This window comes from Hibiscus syriacus, unplaced genomic scaffold (genome assembly GCF_006381635.1).
Source record: "Hibiscus syriacus cultivar Baekdansim isolate YM2019G1 unplaced genomic scaffold, ASM638163v2 tig00111403_pilon, whole genome shotgun sequence".
NCBI classification, from domain to species: domain Eukaryota; kingdom Viridiplantae; phylum Streptophyta; class Magnoliopsida; order Malvales; family Malvaceae; genus Hibiscus; species Hibiscus syriacus.
The window spans coordinates 929,671-945,016 of record NW_024063083.1 but is presented as its reverse complement, the minus strand read 5'-3'; the positions used below and the strand labels follow the sequence as shown (position 1 = coordinate 945,016).

General features: G+C 34.1%; 3 protein-coding genes across 3 annotated transcripts; 1 reads left to right on the top strand and 2 right to left on the bottom strand.

The window, feature by feature from the left end:
* Positions 1-817: 817 nt before the first annotated feature.
* LOC120162728 lies at positions 818-3,362 on the bottom strand. Its single transcript, XM_039172815.1, has 3 exons — positions 3,336-3,362; positions 1,168-1,316; positions 818-928 (listed from the first exon to the last, which is right to left on the bottom strand). The coding sequence occupies exons 1-3, from the start codon at positions 3,360-3,362 to the stop codon at positions 910-912; spliced, it is 195 nt and encodes a 64-aa protein (XP_039028746.1). The 3' UTR covers positions 818-909.
* A 581-nt stretch (positions 3,363-3,943) lies between these two features.
* On the top strand, positions 3,944-7,210 carry LOC120162605 (formyltetrahydrofolate deformylase 1, mitochondrial-like). The gene is made up of 8 exons (XM_039172712.1): positions 3,944-4,094; positions 4,270-4,382; positions 4,926-5,073; positions 5,145-5,221; positions 5,344-5,503; positions 5,819-5,917; positions 6,005-6,091; positions 6,669-7,210. Exons 1-8 carry the CDS (start codon positions 3,963-3,965, stop codon positions 6,813-6,815), a joined length of 963 nt encoding a protein of 320 aa, XP_039028643.1. The 5' UTR covers positions 3,944-3,962; the 3' UTR covers positions 6,816-7,210.
* Positions 7,211-7,527: 317 nt separating this feature from the next.
* On the bottom strand, positions 7,528-9,854 carry LOC120162647 (VAN3-binding protein-like). The gene is made up of 6 exons (XM_039172758.1): positions 9,457-9,854; positions 8,925-9,312; positions 8,674-8,829; positions 8,556-8,605; positions 8,419-8,476; positions 7,528-7,862 (listed from the first exon to the last, which is right to left on the bottom strand). Exons 1-6 carry the CDS (start codon positions 9,718-9,720, stop codon positions 7,612-7,614), a joined length of 1,167 nt encoding a protein of 388 aa, XP_039028689.1. The 5' UTR covers positions 9,721-9,854; the 3' UTR covers positions 7,528-7,611.
* Positions 9,855-15,346: the final 5,492 nt, after the last annotated feature.

Sequence of the window (15,346 nt, the reverse complement as noted above, 5' to 3'; positions counted from 1 at the left end):
TTTTTTTTAGCTACAAATCGATTCATAGTGTTTACTCTCTGGATGTTGAATCATTAAGATTTACCTAGTTAATTATCTATCATTTTAATAGATGTGTTTTTATTCACTCGTTAAAAAATAAATTGAACTGTTTTTGTGACTTTTTTTTTTATTTTTCAATAATGATATGATATTATCTTATAATGATATATTAGTATCATTATTAATATTTTAACGACGAATGATTAAAATAAAAATATAGCTTCAATTATGATTTCAAAAAAAATAATTAGGTGATAAATTGAAATCTCAAGAATAATTAAGTGATTAGATATGCAGTTTATCTTATTATTTTAGGTTACTATTTGTAAAAGTAAGTTAAAAAGCTTTCAATTTGTTTGTAATTGCAATATTAAAATATTCTAAATTTTTAAATTTGAAGTGTGACCAAGGCACAAGTGGTGGTTATGACGAGGACGCATTCTCCACCAAAAAAAAACCCTCAATTGAATTCATCTAATGGTTTAGGGTACGTATATTACGAATGATTAAGAAAGATTTTGAATAGATATCAAGTGGAAATCATCTCATTCTACCAAAAACAAAGAGGCTCCATTAAAATGCCATTTGAATCGATTAAAACGCCGTAGGGAAGAAAGAAACTACGGAGAGTTCCATCAAACAATATGAAAGACGAGACTCAAATCATTAGTATCCAAAACCAGTAGTTTCATAGAATCGATACAACAATATGATGCTCATTTAGTAACCTCATAAAAATGCATTAACTGAGCAAATCCAAACAATGATGCAAATGTTCTAGAGTTGATTTACCTTTTTACTGCCTTTTTCCAATCCTTCATTGTCATCCCTCAAATGTAACCCCATCGATCTTGACTCTTTTTTTAAATCCCTCTGCCTTCAGTATCTCTATATCAGAACTTTGTTCCTGAATTGCAGACGAAAAACACAAATATTAATTTGTCAATTTCAGTTCATTCAAGCGTGCTTTGACTCAATTTCTGTTAAACATCTTCCTACCTGAAAGATTAAGAAAAGAATCTCAATTGACTCTTGACCTAATTTGGTAGAATGCGCTTGAAATTAAGGAAAGGAGCATCTCTTTTATTTTATTATTTTTATATTGAAGGAAGGAGAAATAAATCATTTATGGTAAGGCCCACCTACGTCTGTTTGGAGTAAGAAGACGACGAAGGAGCGCGTTTGTTACGGAACACCATGTATCCTTGGGGCAAAACCACTCCGATCATCATGATTGCCGCTCCGATTGTGTATCTTAACGGGCTTGGCGGTTCCACCTCTATCATTATTTTCAACTGTACCGCACACAATCATAACCTCAAATCAATCGTCAAGATATCAATCGTCACGATAACAATTTTTTTTATTCTCGCGAGTGATGTAATTTTTTTTTGAATGTTTTGCTTAAAATTGTAATAATCGCGATTGATTGTAGATTGACTTTTAATTATGACATATTTAATCGTATAATACTAATGCAATTGGTTGCTGATTCAGTTGTTTTAAGGTGCATAATTGTTAATTGTTTCCTGAATAATCACATAGTATTGGAAACAAGTGTTGGTAATGCTCAATCCCACATACTATTGGAAACACTATTGAAAATGATATTTAAGGCTTGGCTTTCTCACTTCCTTATTTAAGGTGCATGATTTTTGGACTATCGCAACGAATTTGGAATAAATCGCAACGCGAACTTGGACTATCGCAACGAACTTGGACTATCGCAACGAATTTTTAATAAATCGCAACGCGAACTAGGACTATCGCAAGAAATTTGGAATAAATTACAACGCGAACTTGGACTATCGCAATGAATTTGGAAAATCGCAACGCGAACTTCGACTATCGCAACGCGAACTTCGACTATCGCAATGCGAATATGTAAATCGCAATGCGATAGTCGATGTTCGCGTTGCGAATCTGGAAACTGATTTGCGATACCGGAGATCGCGTTGCGAATTATCGATCGCATTGCGATTTAGTTGGTCATTTTGGTAAATCCAAAAAAAATTAGTTAAAATCGTATATTATAAGGCATTTTTGGTCACTGAGGTTATTTTCTATAGATTGATTTATTTTAAATAATTTATTAGTATGGATTGATTTATTTTAAAATATAAATTGATTTATTTTAAAATATAAATTGATTTATTATTGTAGTTGTATTGATTGATTTATTTATTTTAAATAATTTATTAGTATATATTGATTTATTTTAAAATATGGATTGATTTATTTTAAATAATTTATTAGTATGAATTGATTTATTTTAAAATATGGATTGATTTATTATTGTAGTTGTATATATTGATTTATTTTAGATAATTTATTAGTATGAATTGATTTATTTTAAAATATGGATTGATTTATTTTAAAATATGGATTGATTTATTTTAAATAATTTATTATTGTAGTTGTATGAATTATTTAAATTTCAGTATTGTAAAACTAAAATTATTTAAATCTCAGTATTACAAAACTCTTATAAGTTTAAAAAATCAGTTTATTTATATTTCAGTTCATTTTAGCAGTCTGCAGACGTTAAAAAACAAACAGTCTTCTTATTGCAGACTGCAGACTTTTAGTCCACCTCTTCTGTTGCAGATGTCTGCATATGTGGTCCGCATACTGCCGACCTTTTACCTCTGCAAAAACAAACATCACCTAAGTGTTGGTGGTGATAAAATTTTTAAATTTATTAAATTATTTTTAATTATGATGAAATTATTCGGTAATATAAGTTTTAAGAATTAAAGTTATTATTATATTTAATTATATTATTATTTTATCCAATACTTAATATAATAATATATTTATAATAATATTTTCAACTAAATGATTTGTTTATAATTTTCAAGATTATTTATTATCGAAGATATAATTGAATGATTTAAAGTGTATTTTATTTTTAAATTTATCATATTAAATTATTACAAATTTATATTATTTTGGATTCAATCAGATTTGTATGAGTTTGGCTCACTTTATATCCAAATATAAGATATTTATATTATTGGGTTTTAAGATGAATTCGAATTGAATTAATTTTTAAATTTAAGTTGATCAAATTAATTTTACGAATTTAAATTTTAGTTTAATATAATAAAATTTTAAAAAAAAGAATAAAAAGTTAATTTTTATAATTAATTTGTGTATTATATGTATGTTATAGATTTAATTCTTATACTCAAATTAAATTTAACTTTTATATTTTTTAAAATTTTAAAAATTTGATGTTAACTTTCATGAATTAAATGACCTTAGTGGTTAAAAGATTTGTTATTATCTCTTGTGGTATCGGGTTCAAGTACCATATATGCAGTGATATAAACGTTCATTGTCAAGCCGTTGAGAGTCTTTCAACAAATATCATTTTGAATTCGTACTAGATTTATAAAAAATAATTTTAACTCAAATAATATTATTAGAAAAACTTAGATAATATAAAACAATATAATCAAATTGTAAAAATCTAAACTAATTGAATTAAGTGTCATAATTCAGCACGAACCCAATGACCTCAGTGATAAAATAATTGTTGTTATTTCTTGATGATCCAAGTTTGAGCATCATAAATGCTAGGAGTGTGAGTCTTCAATATCTAAAAGTTAAAAATTATCTTTAAACAGATACTACAATATATTTACTCTAGATTAATAAAAAAATAAAGAGTCACAATTCATAAATTTGATTAAAACAAAATATTTTAATTTTAGAAAATATAATACTTAATATAATTAAATTATAACATAAGAATTAAATCCACGCTGTATAATACAGAAATCTTAGAACTGAACCGTGTATTTGGCGTTATATTTGGTTAGTAGATTTCAAGATTGAAGCCATTATCGGACGGTGTCGTATCATCTTCTTTGTGCGGCCAAAAGGAGGAGGCCGGTAACGCAAATGCCCAGCTGTTGTGGGGAAGAAGTGAAGAAATGACACTCACGAGGCGAGTCTCATCCCATTTTGCTGGGTTTTTAAAGAGCTCTTTCAAATCTTACAGATTACAGGGATATCGATCCTCTTCTTCCTCTCTCACCCATGGCATCCACGTCTTCCACTGCCCCGTATTCCCCCTCTCCCTTTACTCTTTACCCATTTCTTGATTGCCATTGTTGAATTGGATTTACATCTTTAAGTTTTCATTCCTGACAAAAATAAATAAATGAATTTTTTCCCAATTAAAATTAATGGCTTTGTTAATTTTTTTAAATTGAATCTGACTTTGTTTTTTGGTGTTAGGATCAAGTTGGGATAGTTGCAAAGCTATCAGAATGTATAGCTTCTAGGGGAGGAAACATACTTGGGGCTGATATCTTTGTCCCCGAAAAAAAGAACGTCTTTTATTCCAGAAGGTAAGGTACTTTTAATGGTCTAAAATTTCATGATTATATGCTAATTGTCTTTCATTGATGAATGCATAAGACATGTTTTGAGTCTTCATTGCCCTCAATTTATTCCAAAGCGTTATAAACTTGGCTTGTCCTAATAAAACATGATCCCAAAGAATCAATGTTGGATCCATAAAGCAAGTTATTGTTGCAACTAAGAACTATTGAACAGTTGTGTTGTTGCTATTGGATGGTTTTCCTTTTGGCTGAAGTTCGAACCATGGAACTAAGCTGTGCACATTGGTTTTATTATAAACGAGAGTTACTGGAATCAAGAAGAGATACTATTAATTTTTTTGTTCTAAGTTGCTTCTTATTAATCTGTATCAGCACCAATCGGAAGTAGGTTTGATTGTGGACAGCTTCTTTTCCGTGTTTTGCAATGTTGTAGAATGATGTTTGGTCTGAGCAAACAGTTATATGTCCTATGGTGACTGTACCTTGTGGTTGAAAGGTGATTGAGTGAACCATAATTAGACCTGGATGTTTATCTGTGGGAAATTGCAGTGAGTTTGTTTTTGACCCTTTTAAATGGCCTCGGGAGCAAATGGATGAAGATTTCCTAAATCTTTCGAAAGTGTTCAGTGCTACGAGATCTGTTGTTAGGGTCCCTGACCTCGATCCCAAGTTTAAAATTGGCATCCTTGCTTCAAAAATGGTATAACATTTTCCTTTTCTCCTTATGTTGATTTGAGTCTCTGCATGATTGAATCATTTATCTTGCTTCAGGACCATTGCCTGGTTGATTTGCTATATAGATGGCAGGAGGGTAGGCTTCCAGTTGATATTACTTGTGTGATAAGGTGATGTTTAGACTGTCATTCCTTTCGGTGATTTTTGCTGTTATCATTTTTTTCTTTAAAATTCTTTAGTCCAATTTGCATTTTGTTTCAAAATTTTGATTGTGGTTTTCATTTGATGGCAGTAATCATGAAAGAGGTCTAAACACCCATGTCTTGCGCTTTCTCCAAAGGAATAAAATTCCATATCATTATTTGCATACTACAAAAGAGAATAAAAGAGAAGGGGAGATCTTAGAGTTAGTTCTAGATACCGACTTTCTAGTACTTGCCAGGTATATGCAGGTAAATATGGTTGTAAGATTTTCAACAATATTAATATAGACTTGTACAATATTTATATGGAAAACATTTTAATATAGAATTCTACAATATTAAGGGGAAGAATAGGCTTAACATATTTTCTTTCACAAATGACTCAAGATAGTGCTTACCTATGTTGAATATTTAGCAAAACCATTCAGTGTCTGCTTTTGTTGGTATATTCACTGTGTTTGGTTAAACAATTATGTATATTATACCGATGTCAGGTGTTTTGAAATTGGTTGAATCAACTAATACTATGTTTCAAAGCTGGAAAATAATTATTTACTTTAGCAGATTTTATCTGGTCATTTTTTGAGGACATATGGGAAGGATGTAATTAACATTCACCATGGCCTTTTGCCATCATTTAAGGGTGGGAATCCATCTAAACAGGTGACTGCTCTTTCTTATTGAATTGAACACTTCGTGCTTCCTCTCTAACTCTAGATGCATGTTAAATTTTCTAGATTATGTTGGCAGGCTTTTGATGCAGGCGTGAAATTGATTGGTGCGACAAGTCACTTTGTGACTGAAGAACTTGATTCGGGACCTATTATTGAGCAAATGGTATTTTTCTATTTGTGTAGTGATGCTCTAAACAGTGTTACTATTCTTCTTGCAATAATTGCATTATGGTGATTATTCGCCTCTACTATTTTCTGTTCAAAGAAGTGATCAGCTTGAACTACCTTAGCTCGATTTCTGGAACTTTAAGTAATAGTTGAGAATGCAGTTTCTTGCTGTTTGACCATGTGTTACGATAAAATTTTCACTCTTCAAAATTTTTCTGGTTGTCAGACAGCCAGTTTGATGGTTGATTCCAATGTTATGGAAAAATTTTCAGGAAGTCATGACAAGTTAATTTGATCTGCGAAACTTTCTTAGCAGGAGAAGGTGCTGAAAACATAGTTACTAAAGTCATTATTGCTAACTTCTTTAGCTACTGTTGCAGCAGCATCCAATTTGAACTAAATTTGGGTTCTTATCATTTATCTATTTTCACAATTTTTTTCAATTGTTCTCCAATGATGTTTGTTACAATCATAATTTGATGCTGCATAACCTATAAAGTAAGTTTGGTATTCATACTTTATTGTTTTATGGCCTTCCGTAATGTGCTGCCCTCAATTTTGCTGTCTGACAGGTTGAAAGAGTTTCTCACAGAGACAATTTGCTGAGTTTTGTGCAAAAATCAGAGAACCTTGAGAGGCAATGCCTTGCAAAGGCTATTGGATCATACTGTGAGCTGCGAGTGCTACCATATGAGGAAAACAGGACTGTTGTATTTTAAGAGTGAAAATCAGAAGATAAAGCAGTGCTAAAGGACGAGGTTGGGGTATTATGCACCTGACATTAGTCATTTAGATTGCCTAGAAAAGCGATTCTCCTCCATGCATCTCTAAATGCATATGAGAACAGTCCAAAGTCCTGCAAAGAGATGGTTTTTTTCAATATGGGGGATCTAATTCATCTTCCTCTGCCTTTTTCCAAATAAGAGGAAAATTTGGTGCAGTTAACTTCCTGATACAGGATTATTTGCTTAGTGAGTTTTATCTAGTTAGTGTGCCATATCAATAATCAAATATCAAGCTAATCAAGTGGTTGAGCAAGCTCTGAGCAGGTACCACGTTATCGAAATTGCAGTTTTTTCATAGTGATTGTGGGGTTTCTTTTAATAAATAAATGAAAACTAGCATTGTGCATCATTTCTATTAGTTAGGATGCAATCATTGTGATAGTATGGGAGTGATATGACATATTTTTGTTTGTATTTCCCCACAACCTGTCATCCACTTGCACTATTTCAATATTGTCGTTTATCTTTCCTGCTCTATCCCCCATTCCAACAACCTGAAAAAATTGGAATCTTAAATTTGAACATTACGATCTTTTTGTCTTCCAGTTTTGTTGTGATCATTGTTATTAGTTTTACTTCTTTGCATGCATGATGAATATGGTCAAAGTGTCAAAATAAAAAAGAGAGAAAAGAAACCGTATAAAGATCTCCCTTAACATGCATTGTAAGAACTGGTAGCATAGCTTACATATGGAAATATATATGACATATTCACTGTGTGCTGCACAAACTATACCATTTCCTTTATGGTGTCGTCGATACGCAAAGGTTCGATTGAAAGCTCAGCTGCTTCGGCATGGCTGACTTGCCGGAGAAGATTTTGAATCCCATCAATCCATTTCTGCTTATGATTCTTGCTTTCACACTTGAACTCTAGAAGTCCTTGCCCTGTCTTGAGACCGAAATAGAGTTCCCCACATGTTTCCCTCTCTTTTCTGTATGGCCATGCACAAGTCTCATCGCAAACGCCATAAACAATGCCTGGTATAAATGATGGTGGGTTTAAGATGGAAAGCTAGCTAGTAATAATAGTTGAGTGTATGGATATGATGTTCAATCATTATAGAGTTAACGTGGGTGGCAGCAGTGTTATGTTCCAAAAAGTTGTTTTCCTGAAGCTATGATAGTCAAAATAAAAGGGTACAATGTCAAAATTACCCTAAATGTTTATTAAAATAGTCATTTTGACCCCTTTTTTAGTATTTTGGCTCTCAATGTTTAATTATAGGGCAAAAAGGCCCATGACATTTGATATAATAGTCACTTTGATCTTTATTTTGGAGCATTTAAGCCCTCAATGTTTCATTTTAAGGTAAAAAGACTCATATTTTAAAATGTTAAATGTGTGTTAACTATCGGTTTTCATCTATAAATGGGTCTTTTTGCCTTGAAATAAAATATTAGGGGCCAAAATAACCATTTTAATAAATAGTAACATTATGCTAAATAAAAAGAGAGAAACTAGATGAAAAGGAAAATTCATGAGATTAATTGCGAAATTAGCGGGTAGAGTAATGCAATACAATAGGATGCTTACATTTATTATTGTTGGAGAATGCTCCTCCAACGTGTTTGCTTTTTAGCTTAATCATGACCTAACAAAGGAGCGTTTGTAAGAGATTAAAAAGTGAAGACGCTTTTTTGTATTTGTACCATCAAGTTTGATTTTGTTACCTGAGGTTTCTTATTGATGTATACACTGACGCGCTTCCATCTCAATACACCTGAGATTAGGAATTAACAGGTGATTTCAGAGAGTTTAAGAAACTGAGTTTTGATCTGAAATGACTACCTTTTCGTATATGCTGTAATAGTTCACCCTCACAAGGAGTAAGAAAATCTGCAGCCCAACGAGCTTCAGTCATGGTCCTCTCGTAAGGGCTTATGGCTGCATTTTTCCTTGCTTCTTTTGGCAATCTGGTTTTTAGAGCTGCTTCTCCTCTCAAAGCTGCTTATGTTTCAGTCCCATTCCATAAAAATTACAAACTAAACTAAATGGAGATTGGTGGGATTGATACAAATGGATCTGGTTTTGAATATTACCTGTTGCAGCAGCTGCTGTGAGAGTCATGAGATCACCAGCATATTGAATCTCGACTGCTGATTTAACAACGGAAGCAACATGGTGATGATCAACCCCGGCTACTTGAGCTAATTCAATGCAATGTGATGCCAAAAGTTGAGTTGCAGACGCCAATGCGATGCTCATCTTTGAGCCTGTAGCTGTGTCATTGGAGTTTCCACCTGTGGCTATAGCAGCCAAACCTGCGGCTAGCCCAGCAACCGAAACAGCCGTGTGCAACCGAGCATTTTCCGCACGTATCTTATCTTTCTTCTTCACTGTGTTACCGCCTAACTCCTTCTGGTGATTAAACCATTTCCCAATCGATCCATTTTTTCGAGCTTGAATCGAATTCAAGACTTTCCCAGCCTACGTATATAAGCAGAAAACAGTAAACCATATACCCAAAATATGCAATGCAATCTACCAAGAAAAGGATCAAACAATTGAAGTTTGATCTATATGGAAACTCAAGGATCTGGAGGTGAGAAAGAACATAAGGTCATTACTCACAATTTGGGGTGCAACAATGGTGTCCGGAAATGAAGTTGGATTAAGATGGAGCTCAAACTGTTTGTGTTTCAGAGAAAGTGCTTTAGAAAGTTCTGATGCGGATAAAGACCATGATCTAGATAAAAACTCCATTGGCTCCATGGGTGTTTGTGGCTGAGGAATTGATGGCAAACACCATTCTGCTTCAAGCTCTCCATCTTCTTCTACATTCTCTAATCCCAACAAACAACCGGTTTCCCAATCCGAATCAAACCCAGTTTCCATTTCTATCTCGGAATTCAAATGGTAATCTCCTCTCGTTTTCCTTCAATGCTTAAATGAAAGAAAACATGTGAAGAGGAAGAAAATAATTGTGTTTTGAAACCAGAAAGGTTGTTGATTAAGAAGAAAACGCAGTGTCTTGTCGGAGCAAAGTTATAATTAAATGGTGTGTGGACAATGTTCAAGGGGTCCCTACCTTCACCATAATTAAGCAGGAACAGATATCAAAATCTTGTGCTTCGAATCCTTTTAGTTTTTTTTACCGAGTACCGACAGAGACTGGGATTGGTAGTCAAAACCTGGAATTTAAGTTGCGATTGTGATCGCGTTGTGTTTATCGTGATTATAGACATAACGAATATTATCACAATGATTGCGGATATCACGATCATGTAATAACGGTTTCGAACGATACTACTACCGTTATATAACATACGCTATTAAAAGTAGCGAACCGGTGTTTAAATTCCTGATCAAAATATAAACTTGGAAAGCCCAAAGTTTACATAATAATATAATCAAAGATGTATAGATTAAAGAACATAAAGCACGGCATTAGTCCTGGTTAAGAGGGGACGGTTTCTTAAGACTGGTGCAATTAAGCGCACATATGCATAATTAAGAGTATCTTTCGTAAATTTAGCCCAAAGAAAAGATTCCGTTAAGTTTTCTCTCTTTAAAAAAATGAATTGAATAATATTGTTCAGCCGTATCTCTTTCAGTTGCTGGAAATAATTCTTTTTTGAAATAAATATTTGGGTAAACTACACATTTAATACATTAACGATCACTTTTATTCCATTTTGGTCACTCAACTTTTTTTTTCAATTCTAATGAAGAATGATTTTTTTTTATCTAATGTGGGAAAGTAGAAGTTGACATTTATTTAGAATAAGAATGAATGAGGAGGTTGAAAAGCCTTGGGAATCAGGGAGCAAAGACATAGTGGGAAAGGAATTAGAAAATACAAGAAATAAAGAATTGCAACCTCAAAACACAATGAAATCAAACATTGGACTATTGAAGGGTGCAAATGTAGCAACACTTGGTCCACAATTATTTAGAACAAGGCTCAACGAGGTTGATGTTAATGCCTAAGACTCTTGCTGTGCAAAGGCAAACCGCAGCTTGAGGATCAGCCAAACCTTGGATTAGGCTACAACATGGTTTTGTTGGCACATTATCAAGACACACACCGAGGTTCGGGGGGTTGACCCTGATCATTCATACAGACGCCATCAACAACAGGGTGTGTGCCACAAGAACCTTTTAAATTATTAACAACAGTTTGAGAGTTTACCGAAGCAAATAAAACAAGGTTGAGGGAAAGAAATAGAGCAGTAGGTGCTTTGAAGCCATTTCCCAAATCAAAAGGATTTCATGTAAGAAATCTCAAACTGCGATGATATTGGTGATGGTGAAGTGAGCTAAGAGTTTTTATAGCTCAACTTTTAATTAAGCTCTTGTACAACTAGAAAATGAGAACCACCAACTAAGATTAACTGTAAAATTTGGATCTTGGAATATTTGTTTTCTTGGCAATCATATATAATAATTTAAAATCTCCCACGTCTAAAATCACAATGTCCGACTACTTGATTTAATTAATAACATGAGTACAACGTTAACATTGTTTATATATATTTCCCGACATGCATGCGACCTAGCAAAATTAAGGTTTCTGCCATATATGTATATTAAAATCATTGATATTCACAAACGGGAGTGATACTTATTCTTTCAGCTCATGCAATTCTCTTTCATGTATGGATTGGTCCGTTGTTAATGCTCAAAATATAATATATATTTAGTTCTATTTAATTATATTTTAAATAGTTTTAAATTGTGTTTTGGAATGATATATCTGCTCCCACTATCTATGTAATCCCTTAGACCCGGCCTGGAGGTTATGGCCGAATCTTGAAGGTCACATTGATCACTCAAGTGATCCAAAAATTCCGTTGTTAATGCTCAACTTTTGGTGCTGTTTATTTTTCAAAGATTGACCTCAGATCAGGGTATTGACAAATCAGAATTAAAAATGCAGACATACACAAAACTGCATTCAGAACTCATCAAGGCCACTATGAATTTAAGGTAATGCCTTTTGGCCTTACTAATGCCCCTACTACTTTTCAGACATTAATGAATGAATTATTTAGTTCATTCCTTAGAAAATTTGTGTTGGTGTTTTTTCATGACATTTTAGTCTACAGCAGTTCTATGGCAACTCATATTGCTCATTTACAGAAAGTTTTGGAGGTGTTACAGGCTAATCAATTATTTGCAAAGTTCTCCAAATGTTTTTTTGGACAAACCCAAGTGGAATACTTGGGACATATTATTTCAGCTGCAGGAGTTGCTACTGATCCTAGTAAAGTGGAAGCAATGCAGAATTGGCCTCTTCCTAAATCTTTAAAATCTTTGAGGGGATTTTTAGGATTAACAGGCTATTACAAAATATTTATTAAAGACTATGGTGCTATCAGCAAGCCACTGACACAAATGCTTAAAACAGACAACTTTAAGTGGACTAGTGCAGCTGTGACTGCCTTTGAAGAACTTAAAAGAGCTATGAGCAGTGCTCCAGTTTTAGCTCTCCCAGATTTTTCCAAGAATTTTTGCTTGGAAACAGATGCAAGTTCAGGTGGTATAGGTGCTGTCTTATCTCAAAATGGCAGACCTATTGCTTATTTAAGCAAGTCTCTTAGTCCTAGAAATTGTAGTCTCTATTTATGAAAGAAAGTATCTTGTTATTCTACTGGCAGTTTCTAAATGAAGACATTACTTAGAGGGAAATCCTTTTGTCATTAAAACTGACCATGAACCTCTAAAGTATCTCTTGGAACAGAAGTTAACTACTACAATCCAAAAGAAATGACTGACTAAGCTTTTGGGTTTGGATTATACTATTCAGTATAGAAAGGGAAGATCCAATGTTGTGGCAGATGCCTTATCTAGGCAATGGGAGGATCAGGGTCAGTGTTTTGTTATGGGTACAACTGTAATCATTCCTAGATGGGTTCAAGATGTGGAGGCTAGTTATAAAGAAGATCTGTTGGCTACTGATTGGATTTCTAAGTTAACTGTGAATCCTACTGTTGATATTAATTGGAGATATTCAAAGGGCATCCTTAGATTTAAGGATAGAGTTTATATTGGAACTGCTGGAACCTTAAGACTACAAATTCTTCAGACATTACATGATTCACCTTATGGTGGTCATTCTGGAAGTCAAGCCACTTATCAGAGAATTAGATCCTATTTTTATTGGCCTAGACTTAAGGCTATGGTGGCAACCTATGTCAGAGCTTGTGCAGTTTGTCAACAAACTAAGGTGGAACATGTTGCTAAACCAGGACTACTACAACCACTACCTATTCCTCAACAAGCTTGGGAGGTCATCACTATGGATTTTATAGAAGGGCTGCCTACATCATTGAGGAAAAACTATATTTTAGTAGTAGTTGATAAGTTTACTAAGTATAGTCATTTTTTGGCTCTGTCACATCCTTACTCAGCAGCTGAGGTGGCTAGATTATATTTGGACCATATTTATAAGCTTCATGGACAGCCTAAAATGGCCATTTCAGACAGAGATAAGACTTTCACTAGTCTCTTTTAGAGAGAACTAATGAAACTCTTAGGAACTAAGACCCTATTTAGCACTGCCTACCATCCTAAAACTGATGGACAGACAGAGAGGGTGAACCAGTGCTTAGAACAGTACCTAAGGGATCTTTGTTTTTATCAACCCAAGTAATGGGCTAAATGGTTGCCACATGCTGAGTGGTGGTACAATACCACCTACCACACTGCCTTAAAGTTAACACCTTTTCAGGCTCTCTATGGCTACAAGGCTCCTACAATGGTTTGGCATACAGAGACTAATGTACATGCAGTAGCAGAATTAATGCATAGTAGGGAAGAAATCAAACAATTGGTCAAAGTCCAGTTAGAGCAAGCCAATAATAGAATGAAACAGATAGCAGACAAAAACAGGTCAGAACGAATTTTTCAAGTTGGAGATTTAGTTTACCTAAAGTTGCAACCTTATCGACAATCTTCTCTTGCCATGCGAAAACATTTGAAATTGGCAGCAAGGTTTTATGGTCCTTATAAAATTATTAAAAAAATTGGAGAAGTAGCCTACAAATTAGACTTACAAGATACTTCGCGTTTGCACCCAGTCTTTCATGTTAGCCTATTGAAGAAGCATGTTGGAGACATAGGAGCAACTTCAACCGATCCTCTTGTTATTGATGATGAAGGTCAGTTCAAAATCGAACCCAGCAGAATATTAGGCAGAAGGATTATTAATCGACAGAATAAACCAGTTACACAGTTATTGGTTCGCTGGACTAACCTAGACGAGACGCACGACACCTGGAAGATTATTCAGTGCTTCGAGGATAGTTTTCGTTGTTTGATCCTTGGGGGCAAGGATCGACTCATGGGGCGGGTATTGTCACAGTTGGAGAAGGGAGGCTAGAGGGAGAAGACGAAGGACGAGAGAGGGGTATCGAAGAAGAATTGGGAGAATTGGGGGAAATGAAGCAACAAGGGTTAGGGATTGAGATTGATTTGGGAAGCAATTACCTGAGAGAGGAGCACGTGAGGCGCACAGGAGTTATTAAAACACCAAACCAGTCGATCCAGCAAATTCAGATGCTTGGTCCAGGAGATCCAGGTGAAACACGGGTGGCCCAGTAAAGTCCAAGTCTTGTGGAGATAACAAAATTGGTTAGCAAGGGCAGGCCAGCTGGCATAACAGATTCTCTATTTGCTTGTATGTAAATAAAACATCAATGTAATGGAAAATGGTTATGAAATGAATGATGAACTTTCCTTTTCTCTAAATTCTCTAAATTCTCTCGTCATCTACAATCACTATTTCTTCTCTATTTCCCCTTAATCCATAACATTCTCTTTCATGTATGGATTGGTCCGTTGTTAATGCTCAAATTATAATATATATTTAGTTCTATTTAATTCTGTCTTAAATAGTTTTAAATTGTGTTTTGGAATGATATATTTGCTCCCACTATCTATGTAATCCCTTAGACTCGGCCTAGAGGTTATGGCCGAATCTTAAAGGTCACATTGATCACTCAAATGATCCAAAAATCAATTCAAAAAATTTAACAAATATGTAATCTACAGTCACATTTATTTTTATGCAAATGGTGGAAGAAGTATATCAAAAAATGTATGGCGAGCATGTATAGACATGGTTCATTCTCATCTTGCTAGGCCTGAAACTCATTTAGGTATCTATCTTGACGTTGAATTATTTTCTTGTAATTCTTACACCACCACTTTGGAGTATTCCAACACCTTCCTGTCAACCTAGTGGTATTCCGAGAAGTGCATTTATGGATTATAAGCAGGCGCTTTCTCCTTTGTGTCCTCCACCTATAAGAAATATTGTTGGACGTAATGCTTCTTGGATGTCCCAATCTTCCTGGGTTCCGCACACTTGTTCATTTGATGGCAATGTACAAATTAAATATATCATGTAACGCACCGTTAACTGAATATTGAAAAAAAAAATAACCATTCCCCTACTCAAATAATTCAGTAGCCAACTGTTTTAACCAAATTAATTCGATTTGATTGGTTAATTTTT

Coding starts and splice junctions, on each gene's coding strand:
- LOC120162728 (XM_039172815.1), bottom strand. CDS start 3,362: ATGAACGTTTATATCACTGCATATATG. Junction 1,317..3,335: donor TTTATATCACTGCATATATG/GTACTTGAACCC, acceptor TGTGCGGTACAG/TTGAAAATAATGATAGAGGT.
- LOC120162647 (XM_039172758.1), bottom strand. CDS start 9,720: ATGGAAACTGGGTTTGATTCGGATTGGGAAACCGGTTGTTTGTTGGGA. Junction 8,830..8,924: donor CACAGCAGCTGCTGCAACAG/GTAATATTCAAA, acceptor AAACATAAGCAG/CTTTGAGAGGAGAAGCAGCT. Junction 8,477..8,555: donor ACATCAATAAGAAACCTCAG/GTAACAAAATCA, acceptor CTCCTTTGTTAG/GTCATGATTAAGCTAAAAAG.
- LOC120162605 (XM_039172712.1), top strand. CDS start 3,963: ATGACACTCACGAGGCGAGTCTCATCCCATTTTGCTGGGTTTTTAAAG. Junction 4,383..4,925: donor AACGTCTTTTATTCCAGAAG/GTAAGGTACTTT, acceptor GGGAAATTGCAG/TGAGTTTGTTTTTGACCCTT. Junction 5,074..5,144: donor TTGGCATCCTTGCTTCAAAA/ATGGTATAACAT, acceptor TTTATCTTGCTT/CAGGACCATTGCCTGGTTGA.